The 27,712-nt window shown below is 40.6% G+C and overlaps 1 protein-coding gene across 2 annotated transcripts in view; it reads right to left on the reverse strand.

The window, feature by feature from the left end:
- Positions 1-24,139, reverse strand: part of LOC108888464 (protein kinase C beta type) — a 31,417-nt gene extending 7,278 nt beyond the window's left edge. The window contains exons 1-15 of one of the 2 annotated variants that reach the window (XM_018684458.2): positions 23,663-24,139; positions 22,820-22,851; positions 10,728-10,810; positions 8,284-8,395; positions 3,863-3,991; positions 3,274-3,430; positions 2,735-2,869; positions 2,472-2,568; positions 2,234-2,377; positions 1,959-2,132; positions 1,762-1,853; positions 1,290-1,352; positions 1,050-1,188; positions 892-972; positions 699-806 (exon numbers count right to left, since the gene is read on the reverse strand). In XM_018684458.2, coding sequence (XP_018539974.1) covers positions 699-806; positions 892-972; positions 1,050-1,188; positions 1,290-1,352; positions 1,762-1,853; positions 1,959-2,132; positions 2,234-2,377; positions 2,472-2,568; positions 2,735-2,869; positions 3,274-3,430; positions 3,863-3,991; positions 8,284-8,395; positions 10,728-10,810; positions 22,820-22,851; positions 23,663-23,826 — 1,710 coding nt within the window. In that variant the 5' untranslated portion in view covers positions 23,827-24,139. The remainder of the gene's footprint in view (positions 1-698; positions 807-891; positions 973-1,049; positions 1,189-1,289; positions 1,353-1,761; positions 1,854-1,958; positions 2,133-2,233; positions 2,378-2,471; positions 2,569-2,734; positions 2,870-3,273; positions 3,431-3,862; positions 3,992-8,283; positions 8,396-10,727; positions 10,811-22,819; positions 22,852-23,662) is intronic. The other variant, XM_018684457.2, reaches the window with a different exon arrangement.
- Positions 24,140-27,712: the final 3,573 nt, after the last annotated feature.

Consider the following 27,712-nt stretch of genomic DNA (forward strand, 5'->3'; position numbering starts at 1 on the left):
TAAAATCACATACAGACACAATATGAAACTTTGGATTTGTGTGTGTGTGTTTATGTATCAGGGTTTAACCCCAGTGCACTTCATAAATGGAGGCCTCCAAATTGAACCCCCGTCGGGCCAAAGCATATGGGATTATTTTTAAAATGTGTTTTTAAAATCTGTTGGAAATGACATCTGCTAGCGACATCTGTTAAAAAAAATGTGAACAAATTCTGGGAAAACAGCAAGTCTGAGACCAGTGTTCTTTACCCTCATTGTGCGTAGAGTGACTTACAACAAAATGTAGTCGCACTTACTGAACTGAAACACGCCAAACTCTGTCTTTAATTTTTGATATTTTCAAAGTTTCCTGACTGAAAATCTGATATGAATGCTGGTTTTTAGGGACTTCTAATTCTTCTGAACTGATCTGCAGGTCAGCATCACTTTTAAGCTTGCTGGACCTGATTGCGGTAGCTCAAGCTGCTGACTGCTGACTCATGCAGGAGATCTCACCCGTTTACCAAAGATACATAATGCAAGAACAGGTGTTTGGGGCGCAGAGTTTTGGTTGTTATTTTAAGGTAAAACAGTTACGTAACGTTGCTTAAACACAGATACATCCTTTGTGATGTTCAGGGATTATGTCAAAGCTAAAAAAAACTCAGACATCTAGACTGAACCTTGACGTGCGTGTACATTCAAGTGTGCACCCTCACCCCCTTGCAGATAGCGACAGCTTCTTTGGACATGGATTTAGGGTAAGAGACATGATGCTCCATGATCGACTGGAAGAGCTCATCCTCATCCTCCCCGTCAAAAGGCGGCTAGAGAAACACAAAAACACTTCAGCATTTTCAGTTCTTGTTACTGGTGTTTCCTTTAGAAAGTAAACAGTTTATGAACACAAACCTGTCCAGCGAGCATTTCATATAGCAGAACTCCAAAGGCCCACCAGTCCACAGACTTCCCATAAGGCTGATAGGCTATGATCTACAAGACACAATGACACAAATGAGTCTTCTAATTCATTAAAAAAAAGTCAGCTACCAAACAACACTTAAACAAACCTCTGGAGCAATGTAGTCTGGTGTTCCACAAAAAGTCTTTGTGGTAACTCCATCATACATGTTCTCTTTGCACATGCCAAAGTCTGCAATCTTTATATGGCCTTCAGAGTCCAGCATCACATTGTCCAGCTTCAGATCCCTGAAAACAAACACATACAAATACACACACAGAGGTGTCAAACACAGCTGTTTTCTGAAACTGCACCTGCAGACTGAAAACTGATCCACAAACGGACTCACCGGTACACGATGCCTTTGGAGTGAAGGAAGAAGAGTCCAATGGCAATCTCTGCAGCATAAAACCTGTAATACAAACACCATTTACATATTTGTGTGTCTGCATTGTCAACATTTTGCCAAAACTGTACAATATTTGTGTGTTTGCAAAAATTTTATATGATGCCATTTCAGATCATGGTTTTGTGAAAACTCAATTTAAACATGTATGAGTTTGTGGGGCTAGATGTTTAACACTGTTCTGCTGACCTACAGGTGGCAGTAATGTGCCAAGAAATGTAGGAATGTGCCAAAAAGGCATAGAAGAAGACAACTGCAAGCTAGTAAACATGGGTGTAAGCATTACGGGATTTAAAATGTTCAGAAACTTGGTTTTGCAAGTGTTTATAAGGACAGCAGAGTCAAGAATACAAGATAATGTTTTGCAGTTATGACGATATTGCTATTCAACTCTTGTCCGTGTGTGTGTACTCACACAGCATGAGGCTCCTTGAACTTGCCAACCTGCTGGATCTGGTACATAAGGTCTCCTCCGTTTATATATTCCATCACAAAATACAATCGGTCCTAGATGAGGAGGAGGAGAGGGAGGAGGAGAGAGTGGAGGATCAGAGATAAATCATCATCATGAGTTGACATGTTTTGTCTTTGTTAATGCAAGATGTTCTCTACCATGGTTTGGAAACAAGAGTGCAGCTGAGTGAGGAAAGGTGGTTTCCCAGACAGGGCGAGGACTCTCTTCTCCACCATGGTGCACTCCACGTCATCATCCTGGATCACCACGTCCTTCTTCAGGATTTTAATGGCGTACAGCTCGTCTGTACCCTTCCTCTCAGCCAGCATCACCTGAGGGTAGTGAATGAAAAGTATATAAACGAACCTCAGCAGGCTTTAATTTTGTACCAGCTTGTGCTTCATGATTGAAGACTGAGCTGTCTGTGCATCACCTTTCCAAAACTGCCTTTGCCCAGAACCATGATGAAGTTGAAATCTGAGAGCTTGACACGGTCCTGATTTCCATTGCTGTCGTACTTGCACACCGAAGAGGAGGAGGAGGAGTCCGCAGGCTTCCCTGGACCCACCCTCGCCCTCTACAAGAGAGAAAGAGTTACAGGAAGAATAAATAAGCTAGCACAAAGGAAACCTGTTGTCATTTGTTGGTGTCTCTGTTTCCATGTGTCTCACCTCAAACTTTTGTCGTAGCTCCTCGTTACCGTCCTCTCCATCTGGCTGGACAGGAACATTAAAGTATTCTCCCTCCTCCTGGGACAGCAGCTTAAACCTAAACCCCAGAGTGAAAACAGAGCACTGTCAGAAAAAATCCAGGATTACAGTAAGGCTCTAAAATATTTACGGCCCCATTCCTTCTGCCTTGTTATTTACATTTACACCTGTGTAGTTTTCCCCAATTCTCCTCCATCTCCCATTTCCTTATCCTGACATCTTACCATCCATCTATGCCTAGTTTCTGTAGCTCTGAGATCCCAAAGGACAGGGATCCCATGAAGTCGTTCCTGCTGGTCAAATCCCAGTCCCAGACCTCTACCGACAGACGGCGGTCCTTGTCGCTTTCTTTTAGGTTGCTAAGAAATGATAGAAAAGGGGAGTGAGACAGTCAGATGAAAGAATAGATACAGGATGTTCTTACAGTAGGTAAAACCAAGATCATAATTCCATCTCAAAGCCACACTCCTCCCATCTCTCTCTATTTAAACTGGTTAACACCTCAGTAACTAACTTTTTTTTCCCATGCCTGTGCCTTTCCCAGCAGTCACAGTAACCCAGAATAACTTGAATAACAACAAGCACAAACAGGGAAAAGAATGAGGACAGGGTCACTTGCATGAGCTCCAGTTAGCTTTGTGCTTGTGTGACTGAAAATGAGGCCACACATTCTTTTCAAACATTGCTAAAAATAGGTCAATCAGGTGTGTGTGAAGCCTCAAAACTCATCCGAGACAATGATATAGGAAGAGAGATGTCTCACAAAGTGAAGGTCTCATTCCAGGTGGGGTTGAGGCAACATTTGATGGTCTTGGTCTTCTGCTTGCTCTCACTCTTGGGGTCTGGGATCAGTTTGAGCTTGACGTAGGGGTCTGACAGGCCATTGGGGTCCATGGGCACCAGGTTCTTAGCCTCTTTGACTGTGAGGGGTTGAGGACATGGACAAAAATAAGTGGCAGAAGTAGAGGGGAAAAAGAAAACATCCTAAGATAAAACACACTGGAGTTTGTCCTTTCACAGAGGACGGCAGGAGGTGAAGTCTTGCTCTGGCCTGCCCTAAATAACTCTACATGGCTACATTTGACAACACTTAACAACAGTTTAGCTTCTGTTCCATAATCAATCCACAGCTGTCTGAGAGAGCGCGCCTGCACGTGGATGTGCACGTCCCAGTGGCAATGTGGGTCAATCGTTGGATCATTGATCGGCTAATGGACTTTCCAGTTTTAGTCATAGGTTGAGAGAGAGCTTTGAGAGGCGCTCAGTGTGTGTGTGTGTGTGTGTGTGTGTGTGTGTGTATCAAAGAGAGAATAGAGTGTAAAGAGACAGACGGGCGGAGAGAGAGCACTCACTGATGACGGTGAGAGTGTCCTCAGTGATCTGGGCAGAGATGTGGATGCGTCCTCTCCTCTCGGTGTGATCTGTCCCACACAAGCTTGGGACGTTGGCCACACACCGCTTGTGGATGTTCATCATACAGTCTGAACACAAGGCACACAAAAAGCACAAGCTTTCCATAAACAGCCTCACAATCTGTACAACCTATGACACCCTTTATCCGCAAACCCCCAATTCATTATCACAGTGCTTTCACTTATGTTACCGGATTAAAGGGTCTCTCTGTGTTGCACTTTCATAAAGTTTGGGGACTCACAAGAGACAGATTTAAAAAGATTTGGTCAGAAAATGAAGGAGCAGGAGCTGAGATATCCGGCCTTTAAGTCACAAAAACACCGGACGCTACACTTCCTAAAATGCAACTCAGTACTGTGCCATCTTTTCATTAAACCCTCCCTGCCTGATAAACACCCAGATCTTTCAAACTCCACAACCCCAATTTGTAACACAGGCTTTCCTTAAGCCGACAGTAACCTCTGATGATATGACTCAGCTAATTTCTTTTTCAGACTTTTAAGGAGTCCTGCCAGAGCCACAGAGGACATTACACAACCATTTCAAAGGCTGAGTAGTAGTTTATGACTTCATGTGTAAAACTGGTGGAGCTCCCCTTTAGTACAGACTCTGGGACTTTGAATGTGAAGGTGCACAAACCAGAAAATGGATCTCAGATGAGGTGTTATTGACTGGAAGATAACTCTCCAGGAAAGAGGTGTGAAAGGACTGAATGATCACGATAATTGATGAAAACCATGTGAGAAGTCACTCGTCAGAAATCATGTCCGGTTTGTTTACGTCCAGCTAGTCATGGAGCTTGACAGGGGCCATGAACTGCACCTTCTGTTGTCTCTCTTCTATCTACTCAAGCTGCAGAGAGCTTCCTGATGCGCTCTGATTAGATACTACTGTCCTCCCAAAAAACACACCTCTCCAAGGTGCACCAACTACAAGAGCATCTTGTTTTAATCTGTCTTCATGTGATTGCAGAGTGACTTCATGATGTTGAGATCAAGGCTCTGTGGGGATCATACCACCTGAAGATAGTTCTTCATAACTCTGTCTGTATGTTTAAGGTCATTATCAAGCTGAAAACAGAATTTAGGGCTGATCAGACACCTCCCTGATTGTATTGTGCCATAGATAAGAATCTAAACATTTAAAGTGCCTAAAACTTTTGCACACCACTGTAAATCTGGAACAGATAAATCATGGCCAAAAAAAGATGTAGTCTCTGCTAGTCCTAACTAACTGTCACATGGTTCATGTATTTGTTCATAAAGAACATGGCTTGCACATTAAAAAAATGAAAATTTTGGATTGTTTTAGATTATCATTTGCACTGAGGACAGATACACAGGCAAACACAAAAAATGTATTTCCTGATGGTAAACAGTGAACTAAAGATCCAGTGTAATTGCTAAATCTATCCACTAGATGTCAGAATACTCTGATGGACAAAGCTCCACCTTTTACTTCACTCTCTAAAATCAGTGGATGGTTTTCTGGTTCTGCAGAGGTGGAGGGTGAGAGGCTAATCTCTCCCTGACTGCATGTTTTCCATTTCACGGCAATAACCTTTCAAAACACAATATCATAACATAACAACATGTTATATCTCCACCAGGCAGTGCACTAAACGCATCATTCATTCATGTAACTTTAATTGCCATCAGATACACTTTCTATTAAAACTTCATACACTCAGAGGAGGGATGACCCAGAAAAGAACAAGTGTTTGATGCAGCAGAGCAACATATCTCATCTAGGTAGCAAATCTAAAATATCTAAATCTCCTGTTTGTGTTTTAAGAGCCTTGTTTTATGTTCATCCAGCAGAGAGAGATAGCAGAGACTGGATCTTGAGTTTTGAGGAACAGGTAAGAAGACCACAGTGGTCTTGTTTTCTATATCAGGACTTCACAGAAGAAAAAGGTCATTATTGCTTCGTAACAAAACAACAAAAGTAGAAATTTAACTGGAACCAAATAAGAAGATCATAACTAAACTGTCCCTATTGCTCATCAGTGATGTACACATGGAAAATGTCTTACAGAGATCATTGATGGATTAACACATACTGAGTATCAAGATTAATTGTATTAATTGTCCTCATTTACTGAATAATAACTAAGGTTTTAAAAGTTTAATAATTTAGCCACATAAAGTTAATTTCAGGAACATGTATGGAAAGTGTTTATCTCCACTATTTAGTGTGCAGGGTTAAAAAATCTAATTTGATAATACAAATAAAATTTGCAAGAAACACAGTGCCTCTAGTCATGTTGTTTGTTCACATGGATTAATAAATACCTTATCGACATCAGTGTGAATTGTGTTATATAAGCTTGTTCAACATCAGGAGTCATTTTCACACAGGATCTTATCTCACCACAAGGAGTCTTCCTAAATGGCACTAAAAGTTCATAACTAAGTGTCCTCGTAAGAGCAATTCACAAAGCTGCTGAGAGAAACTTTTAATAAGGAATAATGAGACCACTGGGGCCAGTTTCACAAAATGTCCTCTGGCTGTAAGTAGCTCCTAACGAACTCCCACAAAATATTACAGGTGTCAGTCCTGATTGTAAGAGTAAGTCACAAAGCATTTTAATGCTGAAAGCAGCTTCAAAATCTGAGAGAAGTTAGAGGAAGTCTACAGAGGACTAAGACCAGCTGTGCTGCAGATAATGTGTCTCACAGCGTTACTGTTATGGAATGACACGATGCTAAATACCTGTTAAAAGCATATTTTGATGGCTGTGAGTTGATAGAGATCCTGCCTGCTCACAAACAAAACAATCCAATAACACCAGAGATGATAGTTTGCACAACTCTGAACTAAAATAATCAGTGTGCAGCACTGATCAACTTGGCATATCTCAGCTGTCAGCATCATTAATCAAACCAAAAATGAGCGTTTCAGATTCCATTTGTTTGACAGTATAGTAAGTGTACAATGACTGAATAGATAAATAAAGCTGGCCTCAGAGCACATTACCTGCAGCACATTACTGAGCAGGTCTGAGTGACTTTCTCTTAGACTAACCACTCTTATGAAAGTTAGGAGTGACACACCCCTCATTTCTCCTACCTCTGTCCATTACCAGCTACTTTTAGCCTTAAGGTGCTGTTGACCCAACCACTGCTGTCTAAATATAAATGTATAACAAACTGCTGCAGGCGGCTTTTCAAAAAGGCCAAGTCAAAGTCCATCAAACACGTTATACTGCACACAGGCACAATGAGGAACTGTATATTCACTAAATTATGTTGGTCAGCACTGCAGAGATGTAACCCACTTCCTGTCTTTGCTGCCAGCAACAGGCCAATGGTCAACAAAACATGACACAACTGCAGTAATGTAAAAACTCTTCAGTTATTTCTATGAGAATCTCTCTCCAGCTGTCTGATAATATCCATTTAACTGCGAGAAAATGAGTTTTAGTCAGACATTTCTTTGTTTTCTCACCAGTGGCCTCAAGTGAAATGTCGCAAAACTTTGTCTGTCATAAATAAGAGGCATTAGAAAGACACTTTCACATATCCTAATGTTCGTTTTGGATTAACTGTTTAAAAATAAGAAAAAAATAAGTGCTCTCTGGCATCACAGAGAGCTCATGAAGAAAATAACATATAACAGAATAAATGAGTATTTTTAGACTACAAATTGACTTTGCATTACAAATAATGCAATTTAATACCTGTCGCATGATCATTCCAGCCCAAATATGAAAACTAGAAGGGACAATGTGGCCTAAAATTATTGATTATTATATCAAATTTTCTACAACCTCTCAGCAGCATATTAAAAGTAATTTCTAGTTATTAAATTACTATGATCTGGACCCAGATAAGCAGCATTAAATGGATAAATGGATTAACAAATTAAAACTGATTTAAGTTTTTTCTCTAGAACTGACCCATCATGAGATCTTTCTAGCTGTGACAGCGAGCAGCAGTAACTGTTTGCTACAGGCCAAACAATGTGGTTTGCATAATATTTGCTGCGGGAAGATGGCAGAACAATTTTGCTGCAGGTTATTTTTCAGCTCAGAGAGAACAACTCAATCATCTAAGTGACAGTGCTGGATGACCTGCTAGTGACTCTTACACAAAAAAGACTGATTCTGACAGAGAGGACAACACATAAGTGAGAGGTAGTATGACCCCGATACAACCCGTGTTTTTGGTATTTTTCTAAAATCCCATTCATTTTGCCTGTACTCATTTTAGACAAAACAGTGGAGATGCTAATCTGTGACATATAAAGCAGGTGAAATGAGAAGTTCTGCTTTCACCACAAATGTTCATTTGTGCAGACACGCACACACACCCACACACATACACATGACCACACACAAAGATGTCTGTGTACGTACGGTCACATTTCATGCCCTGGTGTATCAGCCCGTAGAGGAGGGAGCCACAGTGGTCACAGAAGGTGGGGCTGGAGTAGGTGTGGACCTTAAACTTGTGTTTACTACGTGGATCCTGCAGAGGCAGAAACACAGAGAGAGAGAATTCAATATTAAAGTAATCCAGGCGGTTTCAGTCCAGTTCCTGCGTCTGTGGTGCTTAGACTCTGTTAAAAGATTAAAAACTGCAGGTTCAGGTGTTCTCAGTTGTCCTGTTAGGCTGTGTTTAAAAAGTCGGTTCACCCAAATTACAAGGAAACATGTTCTTACTTACTTCCAGTTGTATCTAACCATGCAGATAGTTCAGGTTTCATTTGTCCAAAACTTAAACTTAATGCCAGATGTATGTGAACACCCAAATTAAGTAAGTGTAATTTAGAATGTTTCAGCCATGCTACAACCATAATAAAACCATATGATACCGTTTTTACACAACATTTTGGAACCTGGTGGCAGGGATTTTTCCTCATTCAGCCACAAGAGAATTAGAGAGGTTAGATGATGTTAGGTGATTAGGCCTGGCTCAAAGTCCAGGTTCCAGTTCATCCAACAGGTGTCGTGGTGCTGGATGGGGTTGAGGTCTGGGATCTGTGCTCGTCAGTCAAGTCCTTCCACATCTGGCTTTGAGTACAGGGTGTTGTAATGGTGAAACAAGCAAGGGTATTCCCCAATCATTATATTGTTTTCACTTAATTGTAACTAAAAGCGTGTTCATGCAGCAGCCAAAAAAAAAAAAAAAAAGTCTTGCACCATTCTGTATTGGCACCACCTTAGCTACAATGCTAATGTTGCTAGCAGTACACAACAGTGTTTCAGAGACCCAAACACTGGGTTTGTCTGGTCTTCACATGAAGCCAATTTGTTATTTTACAGTTCTGAAAATTCAGATACACATTTTTTTCCACCTTTCACTTGAAGCAGTGATCAAAGGTCAACACAGCTCAGGTCAAAGTTCAACACACCACAGACATCCAGCAGAGCCATCACAAACCACCACACACAGAGAAGAGCTTCAACTAAACATCAGTAAAACGTCTTGTGACCTAAAGTACATTTTTAATATATACAGCATGCCTCAGATTTGTGATGCCATCTCAATACAATAGCGGTGAATGGAATTAATGATTTTTCCTGATCTTTTAAATATTGTCTTCATCATAACAGAGAGCAAAAGAGAGGGAAGCAGAAAATGGAGCACTGATTGAGTGAGTTTGGAGGATGTACAAAAATAGGAGACAAATAAAACAGGACCTGGTGATGTAACAAAAACAAAGAAAGAAAATTAGATTAATAAACATCAGCGGCTATGACTTCAAACTCTAGGCTGACTCACAAATGGTGTGTGCATGTGTTTGTGTGTGTGTGCGAATGAAAAGATATTGGCTCATTAACCTCAGGCAGCCAGGCAGCACATTTTCTCTTCACTGACATGTCTCAATGTGATTTGGAGCCGACAGGTCAGCAGGAGAGAGGGCAAGAGGTTATGTCTGAGTGTGTTTGTGTGTGTGTGTGTGTGTGTGTGTGTGTGTGTGTGTGTGTGTAGTTTTGCAGTACTTGTGAGGACACAATTCAGGTTTAAATCATCATAATGAAGACATTTCTGTGGTGTAAGGATATTTTTACTACCTCAAAAGTAAAGTTTGAAAGTTAAGACTTGCAGCTGCATACATATTTACAGTGCTGTGCAACATTAAAATAACTCAACAATAGCATACAAAATACACAAACCTAAACACTAATTGTAAACCCAGCATGTGTCAAAGAAACAACAATTCCAGCTTAATTCGTTCGGACCCTGTTAACCAACAATAAAACAGAAATATACAATAAAAATAAAATACTTAGTATAAAATTAAATCATCAACCTAAAATAAAATCACCCAGGACACTCCCTCATAATTTAAAAACCAAATTGCAGTGAGTGGTTTTTTGCAATCTTTGCTGAGGAAAAATTTTGGTTTTAAATCACAGTAATAAGGACATTTCTGCAAAGTAAGAACAAGAACTGTTTGAAGGTTACAACTTGTTTTTAGGTTTAGGTCAGAATCAGACTAGGGGCCTCACGGTCCTCACATGGACGGAAAGACAAAAGCGTATGTGTGTGGCATGAGTGTCCATTGAGCAGCACATTCAGGAAGTACATGAAAGTACACACACACACACACATACACACACACAAACCAAAAGCCAGTGCTGACTTTGCTAATGTTATTAACAAGCATCATTCATAACAATCACTAACCAGGTCTATAATGAATATTTAACTTTAACACGTGGAGTGATCTGCTTCACTGTTCATCCCGAACTCACAGAAAAAAAAGATTTTTTTATGTCTGTCTAAAAAAATAAATAGCAAAGAATTAAATAAAACAAAATGATGCTTTAGAAGTATGTGTGTTTTTACTTACGTCTGAGGCAGGTCCTTTGTCAGCCCCCGGACAAGAAAAGGTGACAAACTCATGACAGCGCTTATGGACTACAAAACAGCACACTGAGGAGAGAAGGAAAAAGCAAATATCAACTCAGGCTTCCTTGCAATGCCAAATAAGGCGACACAATAGCAACAAAGAGATGAATCAATATTTCAATTATGTGGCATTAGTCACTGTACAATAGGCTACTGATATTTCTGCAGTTCCCATTTGTCCCTTCCTTGCTGTCGACATCTATATTTAGTTTTATTGCTTCAGTTTAGATGATTTTAAATTTAACTGCGGCATGGTGGGACATCTCATAATCACACCCCATAATATTAAAGCTGCGACAGGAAATTTCCCACATTGGCAGCTCCAAATGGCAGCAGGCTCTGCACCTGATTTGACTGTGTTCTTTGAGTTGTGCTAAAATCATTCAGTGTAGTGACTGATATAAATATCCCACATTACCCATCAGCCTAATATAGTGCATGGATGCTGATCCACTTTATGAGGAAACAAAGACAAGGACAAAGAATGCTTGAGATCTACATCTATGATCTTTGATCAGTCGCTGGTGGTGAAGACAGAAGCGCGCACGCGCACACACACACACACCACACACACACACACACACACACACACACACATACACACACACACACACACACACACAAAGGACAGTCAGGTTTTTGGGGAAGTGTTCTTCTTTCTCTCTGCATGTAACAGAGTTTAGCTCAGGTCATGACTGTCTTTCATGCTGCAATCTGCTAAAATTTTAATAAGAAATCCTCAAGACATAGAAGGCTATTCTAACTGAAGTGTTTGTAATATAAGTGTTTATACATCTAATGTCTAAGGCTGCATTATTGAAGATGTTAAACTGTTATCTCTTAACTGAAGCCTTTCTTGTATCATTATCCACACAGTAAATTGTGTGAGAAAAGAGCTCAGGTAAGGCTGCAAAGTTTTACTAAATCTTGTCTCAAGAATTGATATATGTGCATGATAACATGTGAAAAGTCACATCTGAAAACCACAGTCACATGTGGCCCCTCAATATCATTTCTCATCAAAAACAACAAACATTCCCTTGTTCCAGTTTTCTAACTATATCATTTATATAATTGGCTGGACAAAACGAGCAACATGAGGACATGACCTTTGGCTTTAGGAAACTGCGACCGATATTTTTCAGTACGTTTTAACATTTTAGACGCCAGACAATTAGGAGTGTAACGATTCTCTAAATCCACATTTCAGTTCAGACCTTTTGAGTCACCTTAAAGTTTATACCTCTCAGAGTTATTATTCATCCTGAGGTAATCAAACTTATATCACAGGCATAATCACTCAGTCATAATTAGACCAAAGCAGTCTGTTGGAAGACAATAAAACAGGTGCTGATATGTAATAGCAGTTCTGTTATCATGATACAATATTGTGTATGTTTGTACTGCAGTTTTGGAATATGAATATGAAAATGTACTTAGCCATAGTAAAAAGTGAAGAGTAGACTGGCAAACGAGTGTTAAACCTTCAGCTGCTACTGATCCAGCTGAGCTAAGATCAGATCAGAACATCTTTAAACTGCACATAGGTTTGTAAGAAACACATCCATGAGTTTGTATCACTCCTTTTAAATTTTGATCAGGCACTTCCTACAGGCGAAGACGCGAACATGACCAACACCAGAACTCCATTTAGATAAATAGGGCATATCAGTGTGGGACAATCTGCTCTACTACAGCACTGACTTTGTGGTTTGCCTCATGTCACTGGTGTATTTTTACATTAAAAAATCTTGCGCAGTGCTGATTTTAAACCACTTCCACTTTACGATGACTGGCAGTTTCTTCCAAAAATGGAATTAAGACATCAGTACATTTCAAATTTCAACCAAACTGACCAACAGGATTACAAAAATATTAACACACACGTTGTAACAGCAGGGACAGCACAGTGTGTTTTTAATTTTTTTTAAACACACACACGAATATAGACACGCACACTCACACAGGGTGACACTACGCTCTGGTTTAATCTTAATTATTCACATTCTCGTTACATTTTCATGAGGCACTGTGGCAACTGCCGGCACTTTCCACGGGTTTCTAGCAGTTAAGCAACGGAGAGATTATGTTTGTGTATATGAGTGTGTGTGTTTATTTATACAGGAGAGAGGGTGGATGACATCAATGGACACACCTGGACACACAGGTCTGCCCCAATTTTAACTGAAAATACCGACAGATGCCAGAGACACAACAGTAACTTGGTGTGAGGATGGTTAACAAGGCATAGCATGGTTGAACTCTGTTAGTTCTGAACGATGCAAATGAACTGTGAGGAGAGTTTAAAAGAGAGTCGAAAAAAAAGGGAAATGCAAACAGAAAAAGAAGAAGACAGAGAGAGAGAGAGAGAAAGGACAAGAGGAAAAGAAAGAGTAAAGAAGAACTAAAGTCAAACAGAGAAAGCGATAGACAGTGTGTGTTAGTGTGTGTGTTTATGTCACTGTGTGTGTGGGCAGGAAGGGATGGGGGCACAGCTGGGTTTGAGGCAATGTGAGGGGGTGGAGAATTCATTTGTGTGTTTGCAGTGTGTCAGAAAAGACAGAAACAGAGAAGTGGAGCAGCAGAAAACACAGTCACACTTTACAGCATTTTGTTCATAAATCGGCTCTGACACACACACCTGTGCATGTACACACACACACACACACACACACACACACACACTTGTGTACACGCTACTGAAAGACAGGCCTAGTGACCTGTCGAGGAGGTCGTTGCTCTGTTGCCTAGCAACCAGGCTGAGCCCTACAGTCGAGTCTACGCTCGCCACCCCGTTCCATCTGACTGATGGCGTTAAGAGCAAATCAGAACCGGATCCAAAAAAGATTCCTGCGATGGACTGCCAGGATGACAGCGGGCCGACATCAACAGGAGCACCAGGAAGTTCCTCCATGTTGGATGATAACCAGTCCACAAACCACAGACGGCCTCAACATGCCTGAATAAACTGAACCACAGAGATAAGGCCCTGTCTCTGAACCGCTCTCTAAACACTCTGCATTCATGTCATATCAATAAGAGAGTAGATAAGAGGAACAAAGTTGGTCAGAAATATCAGAAATTTCTAACAGCAACAATATCTCTGAAAAGAGCTACAGAGGTGTCACCAAACTGTCAGCAGTTACATCTAATGAAACCCCACATTAACACAAGAAAATAGAATCAATTTAATTTAAATATTTAACTATGCACACAAACATTTTGTTTGTATCTGGTTTTACTTCTAGAAAGAAGCCAATTTAATGTTATTTAAACCTGCAATAAAAAAAAATTGAGCACAGTGGAAACAGGTGAACACATTGTCACCTTTTAAACTGACACAGTGAACTTTTTATTTATTTTGTTTCCGTCTTCCACTCACATACCTCCACAGTCCTCTGGTCACACTTAACACCTACACAAAAACACACTTCTATACATGCACAGAAACACATACAAATACAAAATGCTTATACACAGTTCTCCCACCAACATAAAGCTCTAGAAATCTGTACCAAATTCTAATTATAACCTCGGTTTGTGGTGTCTTAACTGTGGTGTTGCCTGTATATTTTGTTACACCAGTTACACCAGTGTCTGTCTAATCGGTTCCAGGATCAAAACAGTTCATATTGTCAGCAAACAGTTCCTTATCTACACATCCAGCTGATACAGACCAACATTATCATTAATTTGTCGTCATATTTTGGCCGCCTGAGTCCAATATTGACTCTCTTTTCTCTATCTGGTCTTTACCAGCTCCTGAGGGAAATACATTGGTCACCTGCTAAATACTGCACCATGTTAACCAGCTAGTCTCTAACTGTGTCCATCTGTTTTGTCGAAACAAAAATTTGAATTAATATAATAAATCTCCCAGCCCTACTGGGACATCTGATAAATGAAGAAACACTCTGTGGTCAGTGTCCGTTGTCAGACTCCACACATTAAACACAGGATTTGCCTATCATACCAAAACTGCAGTGAGGACAAAGTAATAAACTGGGGCAAATATGGCTCCTCGTAGTTGTTGCATCTTTCTCTTTGAATAACAAATTCTAGGTTCAACCAAGCATATATAAAAATTTGAAGATTGTGTAACCTTTACGAGTAGACTAGTCTGAATGTAAAAGATTCCCGCACACACACAAATTTCAGATATTTGAGTAATTTCTAAAACAATACCTCTAACGGGAAACACCTGGGTCCTGTTCTTGATATGAGGCTAAACTAATCCCAGCTAACAATTCTTATTCATCTACTTTGCTTCTTAAAAAGGAGCAGGAGGATTATCTTTAACAATGCGCTCTTAATTTGAAAAAAAGCTGTAAGAATACAGAGTTCAGACAATGATCTGCACTTATATGATTGGCTGAGTGCAGATTATATCACCGCACTCATGGTTATAGTTGAAAAAAAAAAAAACAAAGGACCACATCAGTTAGCATCTGAACTGACTCATGTTGGCATCAGCAAGTATTTACGCCATTTATACACACACACACACACACACACACTGATTGCTTGTTCAGTGAGCCATGGTGCAGAACAAGACACGTCCATGCTTGTATACAGGAGTGAGACATTACTTGGAAAAGTCATGTGGGTTACTGTTCAAAGTCTTTGGTTCTTTCTGTGTTGTCACCGCGCTCACTAACCAGTTGTATGTATCATCGTCAGCCAAGAGGGTAGAGATAGAGAGATAGAGACAGAACAATGAAATAATTTTATTGACTGTATGCAAAGAAGATCTCTATCTATGCAGACAAACAACAGCAGCAACAACAACACCTTTATGAAAGCTGAGACAGTTTGCTGATCGGCAGAAAAATAATCCTTTTCAGTTTTTTGAGAACTGTTTTTTTGCTGTTTTTTTTTTTTTTTTGACATTTTGGGGGCAACTGATCACTTAACTGAGAATAAATTTGCGATTGATACTGTAAATAGGTGTTAGCTGCAGCACTAAAAATATATATTTCTCTTTATTGGGAACAGTTTTTTTTTTTCTCAACAGAGCCGACTTGTATTTTACGCCACAGCAGAGAGACAACATGCAATTCAATTCAAACTGGACTGAAGAGTTAGGAAATCTTCTGCATGTTACCTTAAGTTTGGGATAAACCTGCAAACAGGCTGAAAACTACTAAGACTGAACAAACCACACATAAAGATTGTTTCTAGCAATTTGCATAGATTTTTCAGGAAGGAGCATAAACTTTACAGCCAGGTAAATACACCAGACAACACATTGAATGACCAGTCAGTAACAACTGGTGAGTTCTGGAGCTAGAGAACCCAATAAATCCTGAAACAACACATGTTCTTGTGACAAAACAAATATGGACACCAACCAGCAGCTTCTACAGTTAAGATGCAGTGACATTTGTGCTGAAAAGCACAAAAAAGAGGAAAACAGCAGAGAGTCTGAGTGAAACTCTGCATGGAGAGGCGTGGGAAATGCAGACCATAAAGTCTACAGAGGGAATTAGAGGTGAGTCAACTTTGTAAAACAAACCTAACTTTAGGTAAAGCTGTTAATTTACAGGTATAACTCCCTCAGGTGACACACAACTGTTGTCTGTTGCAAATATTGAAATATGTTTAAACTAGAATTCCCACCTTGCAGTTGTACTCCTCCACAAACCTCCTGTTCCTGGGTTATGGTATTAAATAATGGCTAGTAAGGTGTTTTTACAGGCCATTATGAAGTTGCAGTGAAGTTGACCTTTGACCATTCGGATATAAAATGCCAACACGTCATCGTTTTATCCTATGCAACATTTGTGTGAAATTTTGTCAGAATTAGCAATGAATTCTTGAGTTATGGCCAAAAAATGTGTCTTATGACGCCACAGTGACCTTTGACCTTTGACCACCAAAATCCAATCACTTCATCTCTGAGTCCGAGTGGACGTTTGTGCCAAGTTTGAAGACATTCTCTCCAAACGATCCTGAGATACTGCATTCATGAGAAGGGAATGGACAACCCACAATAAAAATCTTTATGAGAAGAAGTGGACCTAAAGACATCAAGCACTACATATATGACTTTATCTGCTGTGTGTCAACACCAACTGACCCAGTCCAGCTTGGTCCAATCAGTCCTTACCATACCTAAACCATATTCATCTTGACAGTTATCAATCACTAAATCAGTGATATGGCAAATATTATCCTGTTTACATTGGTACACCTGAAATAATCAATTAATTTACCTGACAGAAGTGATGATTGATAACTGATCAGGTAATTTCACTCTAAGCAAAATCAGGTACAAATACCCAACATAAGCTGCCTCCAGCTTTCTGTGTCTTTATAAATGAAATACCTGTAGGGTTTTTGGACTGAAGGTTGGAAAAGGTCATTTGAGCCAAAACAAACAAATCTATGTGAAATTAACATTAGTTGTAGCTCTACCTATCAGTAAACCAATAATCTGTCCATTCCTAATGCAGTGTTTTAAAAATGATGTACTTAAAAGTATCCTGAGGCCCCAAAACTGGCTCATGCCTTCCATTAATCTATTGTCATTCGCTGTGATTTGTTCATTTCATCTTCAGTCCCATCCCACAGCATCCTGACATCTGCCACTTTCAGAGCACTGACGCTGGAAAGATCTGTTGAGTTTAAAATTCATTGTGAAGGAGCTCACTGACAAGCAGGAGCTGCAGACAAGCATACTCTAAAATATGTGCTTTATGTTTTCTCCACCACAACCAAAGTGTCACAAACGTATCTTGTAATCAATATCTTGGACTGGCTACCCTGTCACCCGATCAATAACAAAGACACTATTTCAACCACTGATCAGTCAATGATCAGGATTAAGAGCGAGCCACAGCCTGGATTCAGTCGATAACAAAGACACTTCAAGCTGGTGTTTTTGGCTTTCTTGCTGCATTTGAGTCTTTTCTGTTAGTCATTGTGTTTTTAATAGTTGTGATGCAGGCACAGAGGAAATTCAATCTTATTTCCACTGAAAAGCGGATTAATATCTTTTGCCAAAGTGTAGAGGCTGGTGGGGCGTGAAGTGGAAAGATAATCAGTGAGACAAAAAAAAGAAAAAAATGTTTTGCTCTAGTCAACTTTCGGTGGAGTTTTAACAGGAAAGACACACACCTGCACCCACCAGATAAAAAACATGCTCTGTGATAAAACACAGACCTTTCAGTTAAGGACAAAGTCATGAATGCTAGTATCTGGTTTTTAGAGAGCTCTTGTCCTTCGTATAACTGATTAGATGAACAATATGTGGATTTAGATCACGTTGGCCAGGACTGGAATATTTCAACAACTACAGGATGGATTACTGTGACATTTAGGGCAGACATTCATTATCTCTAGAGGATGAATCCTAATGGCTGTGATGATGTTTTGACTTTTTCTTCTGGCACCGTTATCAGGCCAAATTTGTAATTTGTCCAATATTTTGTTTTATGACCAAAAACTGCCTGCAAAACTAATGATATTCACATCAGTGTCAGTTGTGCTGTGTTTAGTGCTAAATACCATTTAAGCCATTAATCATTGTTAGCATGTTAGCATGCAGATCTTTGCAGCGTTTAGCTCAATGTACCTCTGTGCCTCAGAACAGCCTGTAGTGTGGCTGAGTCTCGTTTCAAGTAAAATGAATCCAGATGAAGATTTAAGATGCTTTCATTTATGTTTTGCCAAACATACACATCTGTGTTGACCAGGTCACAAATCTGCACATCACGCTACGTGCAAAGCAAGGTCAGCCTTCACTCAGTCCAACAGGAGGTGATGCTGCACCTCAATCTGTTGCAGCAATAATAGCTTTGCTAACGTTAGCGAACAACTATCAATAACCTAACACAAAGACATGAATGAATCATATCTATGAGCTGCGAGCAAGACAAAAGTTTTATCGTCTTCACAGGCTCCAACTCACTGCTACAGATAAATGCTCTCTCACCCACACAGATCATTCAATAGTTGAACTGAGAAACGCTGCAGAAGCTCAGTGCACCTTGTGTTTGAAATTGCTGGAGAGGTTTTTTTTTTCTTCCTTTTTTGCTTTAATGAGACAGAGAACAATGGCTAATTTCAGTGTAATTTTAGCACAACTTCAGCTGCTGATACCACAAAGATGGAAGAGAGACCATGGATGAATAAAGAAAATCAGACAATGAGTGCAGTATTTCCACAGACTACGTACTGACACAGTTACACTATGGGAGGAGTAAAGATCACATATGAGTGTTGGAGAGACATCTAGCTTGTATGCAGCCACCTCTGGAGTCCGTTCTGGAATGTTCAAAGGATGTATTTGCACTTAGTGTTTTTCAGATCAGATACTGTAGCTCTCTGGTCCACAAAGACGAATAGGAGGGTACAATAAATGGCATCTTATTGTTGTTACAACTGTGCGAAAAATCTAAATTAGCCTCAGCTGTGTTTCGTGTTCTCGGCTCCTGTCTTTCAAAGATATCTGACAACTGAGTGATTTATGCACTGATGCAAAAAAAATTAACACTTTGAGGCTGCAGCCACTATTGACATGTCACATTAGGCAAAGCACAGGTGTAAATAATAAGTGAATGCTGTGAATAAAATGAATGCTGGCTAAATTACATTTAGCTGCTTCAGTTTTATGGTTCTGGTATCGTTCATGCTGGCTCACTGTCATTAAGTTTGATGTGTTTGGTATCACCTGGGCTTTCCCTGCTGAGACAAGTTAAAACATCTGCTGTGAAAAAGGCCTTTATACCACTAGCAACAGCTTGATTAAATTCTTCTTTTCAGCATCTTTCATTATTAAAAAAACAAAAACATTTGCTTTTAAAGCATTTGTTGTATTTAAAATGAGTTTGTTTTCAAAGTGGGAAAAAAGTGAGTTTAATGTTTCAAAACCAGAAAACCTCTTGCAAAACCTGCCCTCAATTTAACTGATATGGTAACTGAAAATAATTATGACTTCAACACTCTTGGGTTTCTCTTTGGTGAGAAATGACATGGGGGGGTAACTTCCTCTTTTTGCTGTTAGAGCACACACATACAAATGAACACCAAATAAAAGAAAAGCTGAGTGCAGGAAAGAGAGAAGAAAAAAAATATTTACCTGCAGAACAGGTATTCAAACACACCCACAATGCACAGAAGACAGCTTTGTCACACAGACACACATACAAAATAGTGTCTTTTCACTGAAATGCACACTCATCCCTACATGCCAGAACAAGTCTACCCCAGATGTCTGACATTCCTACTCACCAACAGGGTTGATGATTGGTGTGTGTGTGTGTGTGTGTGTGTGTGTGTCCATGCACCTCCCATTCACAGCGAACCACATCTACACCCTTCTTGTTCCTCTTGTTCCCTTTAAGACACCACTCTTCATACAATCCTTGCTACAAATCTGGTTAAAAAACATCTAGGTTAAAACCAGGCTAAATGTGGCCGAGATGTGAAAGTTAATAGGCTTTTAGGTTACATTTAACCACTGATTCAACACATTTAAATAACTGCACTTCTCCGTGAAGCAGATCTTAACTACAGGTTGAAATATGCTCATCAAATGCTGACAAAACAGCGCCTAAAAAGCAGACTTTCCGATCGAAATCTCTCCAGTTTCAGCGTCTCATGGCCTGCGAGTCACCAAATCAGTGCTTTCTGCTACAACGGAGATTGAAAATATATTCTTGACCTTGGAAACAGAAGCTGTGATATGACTGAAAGCTCCAGAACAGCTACTAATGGATCTGGAGGTGAGATTGTTTTGCCAAAAGCTGCTTCCAAGGTCAAGCATAAACTTCTGATCTCAACATTTAAGCAAACATGGATGAGAAGTCTTTATGTGCAGAACAGCTACTCATTCACCCTCTGTGGAGATTATCTTACAAATGTTTACTATTTCTTCATTTCTAATGTCTCTGTGGGACTCTCAGATGAGGTAAAATTAAAGAAAATAGAATATTAAAATAGGACTTAGAAGCTGTTTGTCTTACAATGCTGTTTCTACACCATTTAAATGTTCATAATTCCACGTGCAGCAGGTCATAACTACACATTGAAATATAGTGGTTTAAATGCTGCTGAAACAGTTAAGAGTCAGTCAGTTAATGTTATTTCTGTGTCATGCCAAACGTTTGGCTGGCTCCCACATGGGATTAAATGATGCATGTCCAAAATACAAAAAATTTAAATAAACAAAACAATACAGCAGAAACATTTTCCAGTCTTTCCAGCCAAAACACAGAAATCAGTCATCATACCGTTAAATACAAATAAACGTAATTTCAGGTATCATATATTTATGTTTACAAATTTAAATGGCACATATGACACATAGCAGCATAGAAGGAAAAACAGCTGCTTACACTGCTTTTATTCTGGTTTCTCCCTGGATTCCTCATCTCCCAAAAAGAGTGAACAAATGAAATGTGTAGCCGTGATTTAGATGTTTAAACAAACTCACTTTACAACCAGGTTTACTGAGCAGAATATGTTGGGCTGAGCTGAACAAACTTATCTATAAAACACTATAAAACAATGAAAAATGGCCATTATAATATCTTAGAGCCCAATGTGTCTCTATCAAATGTCTTGTTTGGTTTAAAACCCAAAATGTTTGATATATTTTAATCTAAGACTCAGAAAAACATTTAATCTTCACAGTTGAGAACCAAACTTGTGGAATTTTGCTTGAACAACACAGTTGCCGATAATTTTTCTGTCAATCAACCAAATTTCACCACATTTAACCAAATTATTTTCCATTTTAGCTCCATGGCAGCTGGGATGAGATGTGGTAGTAAGTGGATTAACCAATATATCCCCCTATTTTTCACTGCTTACTGGGTAGTTTGATTGATGTATGGATTATATTTGCAGTGTGACTCACAAACAACCATTAGACCAGTTTGTTGTATAAGCTTCAGTCTATAAATTAAAAAGTTATCAGTCAACACTTGGAAACTCACCACGAAACCTGATCTGACAGCGGCTCTACCTGTGCAGGGCTCTGATTGGCCTTCTCTTTCTAAACTACGTGTGCATGTGTGTTATCAGCTCAGGGTAATTCACCACACACCACTTCAGTATTCGTCCAGGAGGCTGCACACACAAACACACACTTGCTCACTTGTGCACATAAAGTGTTAATTCTCTCTAACCCCCAGTGCATTTCCTGTATCACCACTGAGCTGTTGACGAGCCTGTTGCCTGCAGAGATGAGGGGACTTCAGCTTTTTTTTTTTTTTTTTTTGTACTGCCGATGAAAATGACACAACCTCGCACACAAACTTTGCACAGCTCTTCCCAATAAATGAAGTCTTAATGCAACAGCGTGATGTGGAAACTTTTTCTTCCTGAGTGTCACATGACTGGTCACACAACTGGAGGAGCATAAGTTTAGGTGGGTCGTCTAAGATGGATCAGTGAGGAGGAGGAAGTGATACCGCGAGCACAGCAACAACATTTGCTGCAGTACAGTAGCACACAATGTGATTGAGGGGTGTCACTATGCCGCTGCGAGGGCCTGTTTATGAAACCATTTTGTGCAGAGGTCCGTGTCTAGACACCCACCCACCCACTTGCCACCACCACCACAACCGGCCGCCCACAGACACACATCACCACCCACCCACGCACACACAAACTCACCATTTTATTAATCCAATCAGCTGTCAGGCTCGGTGTTGAGAAATCTTACTTCCTGGTCTGCCTTCCTCCCATCTCTCTCCCTGGCCAAAACCAGACATCTCAGCTTTCACCGCTCCGCCGACTCTTCTACTCTTACATCTTACACTGTCTCCTCTGCCTGAGCCGGTTCGAGTATTCTCACTCTCATTTATCACTGTTGGCAAGCACCTGCTTTGAGTTTGACACCTGCCTGCCAACACCAACACGCCGTCGACGAACGAGCCAACAGGTCACCCTTAACAGTGTGCAGACCTGTGGCCCCGAATACAACAAACACACACAGCAACACTCCTTCAGACAGTGAACATCCGTCCTCACACCCACAGCCATATGCAGCAGTGGGATTTGTGAATAAGCTACTGCTCTTACCTTGGCACTGGAATCCCTGTTTCCCAAAGCCCCTGTGGACAAAAGACAGGAACGTGAAATTTGGGGGTGGGACTCACAAGATGCACTGACAATAACTCAAGCACACTCATACAGATTAGGGCTGCAACTAAGTTATGTTTACTGATTAATCCTTTACTCTGTGACACATTTAAAAGATTAATGAAGCTGAAGGTGATGTCTCCAAATATTTTTTCATCCAACCAAAAACCCAAATATTCAGTTCATATTCACACACGATAAAGAAAAACAACTGATTTTTTTTTTTCTTTTTTTAGAAAGATGACTGAAATGATTAATCAATTATGAATATAGTTGCCAATCATTTTTCTGTCAATGGGCTGATCGATCAACTGACTAATCGTTTCGGCTCTGATGCTGATATCCAATCACACATGGACACACTGATCAACCCACACAGCTGCAACAGCAACAGTGGGGCCCTGTGTCTGTGTGTCTCCAGCTGCATTCCTCCACCACCAGACCTCCAGTTTCAGAGATGGGTGTCGATGCGGTAACGCCGAGCAGCAGTCACTGCTCTGCGGCTGCCGACAACGCATCCTTCCCACACCCCCCCACCCCACTATCCCCGACAGGCCCCGCGGTGCTGTCGCATTGTGGAGGGCTCGGGGGGGGAGAATGGCGCATCGCGGTGTTTTTGACAATGACAGTGAATGAAAGACTGCGGTGTCTGGGCACTGTCAGTGTGGAGAAGGAGGCCGAGCAGAGCCGCAGCAGCAGCAAGTGAATCACCTGTGTCCTTTCCCCTTCTCAGACACACACACACACGCGCGCGCACACACACACATACGCAAACACACTCACCAGATGAAGTCCGTGCAGTGGCTGCAGAAGGTGGGCTGCTTGAAGAAGCGCGCGATGAACTTGTGGTTCTTCACCTCGTGCACATTCTTCTGGCGGAGGGCTCCCTGACGGGCGAAGCCGCGCGCGCTCTCCGGTACCTCTCCGTCGCTATTGGGGTCAGCCATCTTAACGAGGAAGCGGCGGCGGTCCGAGAGGAACGAGGGGTGAGGAGAGCTGAAGAGAAAGAGGGAGAGACGACGGAGGCAGCGGGGGAGAACGAGTCGCGGTGCAGGTGCCTCCTCCTCCTCTCCGCCCCTCTGGCCGCCTCGGTGTCGCTCGTGCTGCCGGTGTTTTGTCGGTCTGCGTCCAGCTCGCGCTGAAGCTGCTGCTGCTGCTGCTGCTTCTTCCGGCGGGTCCCCGTGCCGCGCGCGGCTGCTTCCCTGTTCTCACCAATATGTTGCTGCTTACAACTCTCTCTCTCTCTCTCTCTCTCTCTCTCTCTTACTCTCTCTCTCCCTGACAGTCTTGACTGTGAAAACTACCACTTATGTGTGTGTGTGCGCACGCATGTGTTTTTGTGTGTCATACCTATGAAGCAATCCACACAGCAACACAAGTCAGACCACAAATACTGCATACCTCCAGTGAAGTCTGACTATAGGAGTCACACACACACACCCTCAAGGCTGCATCTCTAACCTGGCAAAACAAAGAGTCCTGGGGCCCCAGACTCAGGGGCCCCCAAAGCTCTGTCAAAGGTTCCTGTACTCAACTCCAAATCTTCCTCACCCACACATTACATCTTTTGCATTTCACACATGTAGAAACAGAAAACAAGACACTGTAGCAGCCGTGCAGTTTGAGGGGGTTCACTGACCATCCAGACTGTACACAGCTCTGCAGACGACGCAGTTACTCCCTCTACAACCCTAAACAAAAGTAGACTAAGTGAATATACGTGTAGCTAACACTTGCCACATCAGTCGGCTGAAAACTCAGGTTTTAAATAAACAAATCTTGGATCAGTTTGCCCACTGAACATAGAAAGAATAAGCAGGTATCAATCCATCATCAAACCCCCAGTAAAACAGCGAACAAGCCAACTTCCAAATGACAAAGTGACAAATTGTAATCACATACACTACTTGTTGTGGGAAAAAAGTAATCACATACTATAGCACCTAGTGCTTGTGAGCTATTTCTGGGATCCTGGCATTGTGCATGCTGGATAAGGGCTGATTCATGGTTTCTGTGACCACAGTGTGGACCCCTGTGCAGACTGTGCATGTACTAGAAAAGAAAAGTTGACGCTCACTGCAGGTACTTTGTGTGAGGATTGTATATTTCCCATCCTTGGTCCTGATCTTGTTAAGCAGTTGCACAGATTGTTTTCTCTTTTTTGATTTTTTTCATGTTGTTCAGCCGAGGACAACAACCACATAAGCTCCTCTTCGTGTTATCAGAGGTCAGCATCCTGTGCTATCACCTTCTAGCACTTACCATTCATTTCTAATAGCACATTCCACATGTGATATAGTTGCACAGCTTTCTGATGCATTTCTTTCTAATTTCCATTAAAAAAATGACAGCATGTTAGTTAATCTGTGCATTAAGGAGTATGTAAATCTATTTTTATTTTTAGGTGGTGTGGCTCTGGAACGATCATGTTTTGTGTAGGAGATTATGTGTGAATGACAGAAACCACTGCCTCCCTCAAATGTTTGAACCTGTTATGTTGCAGGTTTACTGTGAGGAAGGGGCATAGAAAAGTGTTAATCTGTCACCTGCCCACTGCTCCAAGCAGAAATGATATCATTTAGCTGTACTTATGTATTTGATGAGACACAAATGTTACACAAATGAAGCTGCAAAAAGTTCAAACACACTTCACACACAAACATCACACACTTACACTTTTGATCAACGCTGTGACTCTAAAAGTTTCAACCTCACTGACAAGGAACCTCCCTGCAGTCCCTCTGCCTCTTTATATTGTATATGTATCCCAGTTAATGTAACAAAACACTATAAACTTGCAGCTCTGACCTCTTTTTCAGATTAAATATAATCTCCCTCTCTAATTTTACTGGTAATCTTTTTGACATTTCACTTTTTTTCTTGATATTGTACACATATTTAATGGAATATTTTGTTAAGTCTGTTTACTGAAACTGTTTTCTGAAACTGATATTTTACTTATTTTTAGGATATTTTACTAATATTTTTTTTAGATATTTCACAGATATTTTTCTAGATTTTTATTGGATATTTTATTTTTTTTAAACTATATTATATTTTGATGACATTTTATTTTTCTGATATCCTACTAATATTTTGATGTGATTTACCAATTTCTGTTTTTGTCTGATATTTTTTTGAATTCTTCCAGATATTTTACAGCTAATTTTCTAATATTTCACTTTTTAATATTTTACTCACATTATACATTATATATACATATATATTTACAGAGATCTAATGTTTTACCTATATTCTAAATGTCTGAAAAATATTGGTAAAATGTATTTTTAGAAAATTAGTGAAATATCTGACTGCTGTTCAGTGCAGTGCTTAATTTCTCTGAGGAATTTAATATCCCATTTGTAAACGTGTGGAGAAAAGTAAGGAGTTTGTGGAGAGGATAAAAAGATTCAGGTGGTTTTCTCTTTGTTAACTGGAGGCTTGGTAGAAATAAGGTGCACTTAATAATCTTAATAACGGACAAGTTGAGCAAGACATAATCCACAGACAAGTTCAACCTTGTTTATCTTGTGAAACCTGATGGTTTCATCTGAAAAGGGCACCTGAGATGAAAAGAGTGTGACTGATATACAGCACACTGAACAAGGCTGTGCAGCATGTCATCCACCTGGAGAACAGGGTCTATAGACTGAGGACATTAAATGTGTAAAACAGCCTGAGGCAGATTTGTGATATTGGACTTTATTATTAAAGTTGACTTGGCAAGTTGTACATTTTTTAGAGTGGCTGCCTTCAAATTGAGGTCAAGATACTGGTCATTATACTGAGTGTGTGGAGGGATTACACAGTCAACAAGTAGAAACTGGCCAAAAATCAAGAGTTGCATTTACAGTGAGTACAGAGGGAGTGCTGTGTACTGTTGTGTTGTTCTAAACTTGATCTCAGTTATAGTCATACTCCTTTCTCTGGGAGCACACCTCCTCTTCACTGCTGCCAAAACAGAACTGATGGTGCAGTTCAGCAGTAAATGTGGACTGTGGTGGCAGAGGTGGGGAAATGAAGAAAAGGCAATTAGGATGTACTCAGAGCTTTGCCAGTTTTCATGCCTGTGCACAGATGACAAAATTCTTTGTAAAACTGGTGTGATCACCAGTCTTTCAGTTTGGGAATTACCTCACTGAAATGAAAGGAGCCTTTCTCTGCTTCACACGCTCTGAACAGCAATTTAGAGCACTTTATTAGGAACACCACACTAATACTGAGTAGTTCCTCTCTTTGTTCTCTGGTAAAGGTTCTTCATGGCACGGATTCTTCATGGCACGGATTTAATACAATGTTGGAAACTTTCCTTTGAGATTCTGGTCCACGTTCATATCAGTTCTGCAGATTTGTCAGCTGTGCATTCATGCTGCCAATCTCCTGTTCTGCCACATCTCAAAGGTGATATATTGGACTCAGATCTGATTGGGGAAGTGGAGTACACTGAACTCACTGTCAGGTTCATGAAACCAGTTTGAGGCGACATTTGTTTCATTATCATGCTGGAAGCAGCCATTAGAAGATGGTAAACTGTGGCCATAAAAGGATGCAAAGGTCAGCAACAATACTCAGACAGGCTGTGGCATTCAAACAATGACTACAAGGGCTACAGAGTGTCCTCAAAAGGCAAGAAAACTTTCCCTACACCACTACACCAGCAGCACCCTGGACTGCTGACACAAAGCAGGTTGGCCCACTATCTGAGTATGTCTGTAACAATCCAGATTCATCAGACGTGGCTACATTTTTTCAGCCTTCAGCTATTGGTGGTTTGGTGAGCCTGCAGCCTCTGATTTCAGTTCTTGGCTGACAAGAGTAGAGCCTGGGTCC

This window comes from Lates calcarifer, linkage group LG5 (assembly GCF_001640805.2).
Source record: "Lates calcarifer isolate ASB-BC8 linkage group LG5, TLL_Latcal_v3, whole genome shotgun sequence".
NCBI classification, from domain to species: domain Eukaryota; kingdom Metazoa; phylum Chordata; class Actinopteri; family Centropomidae; genus Lates; species Lates calcarifer.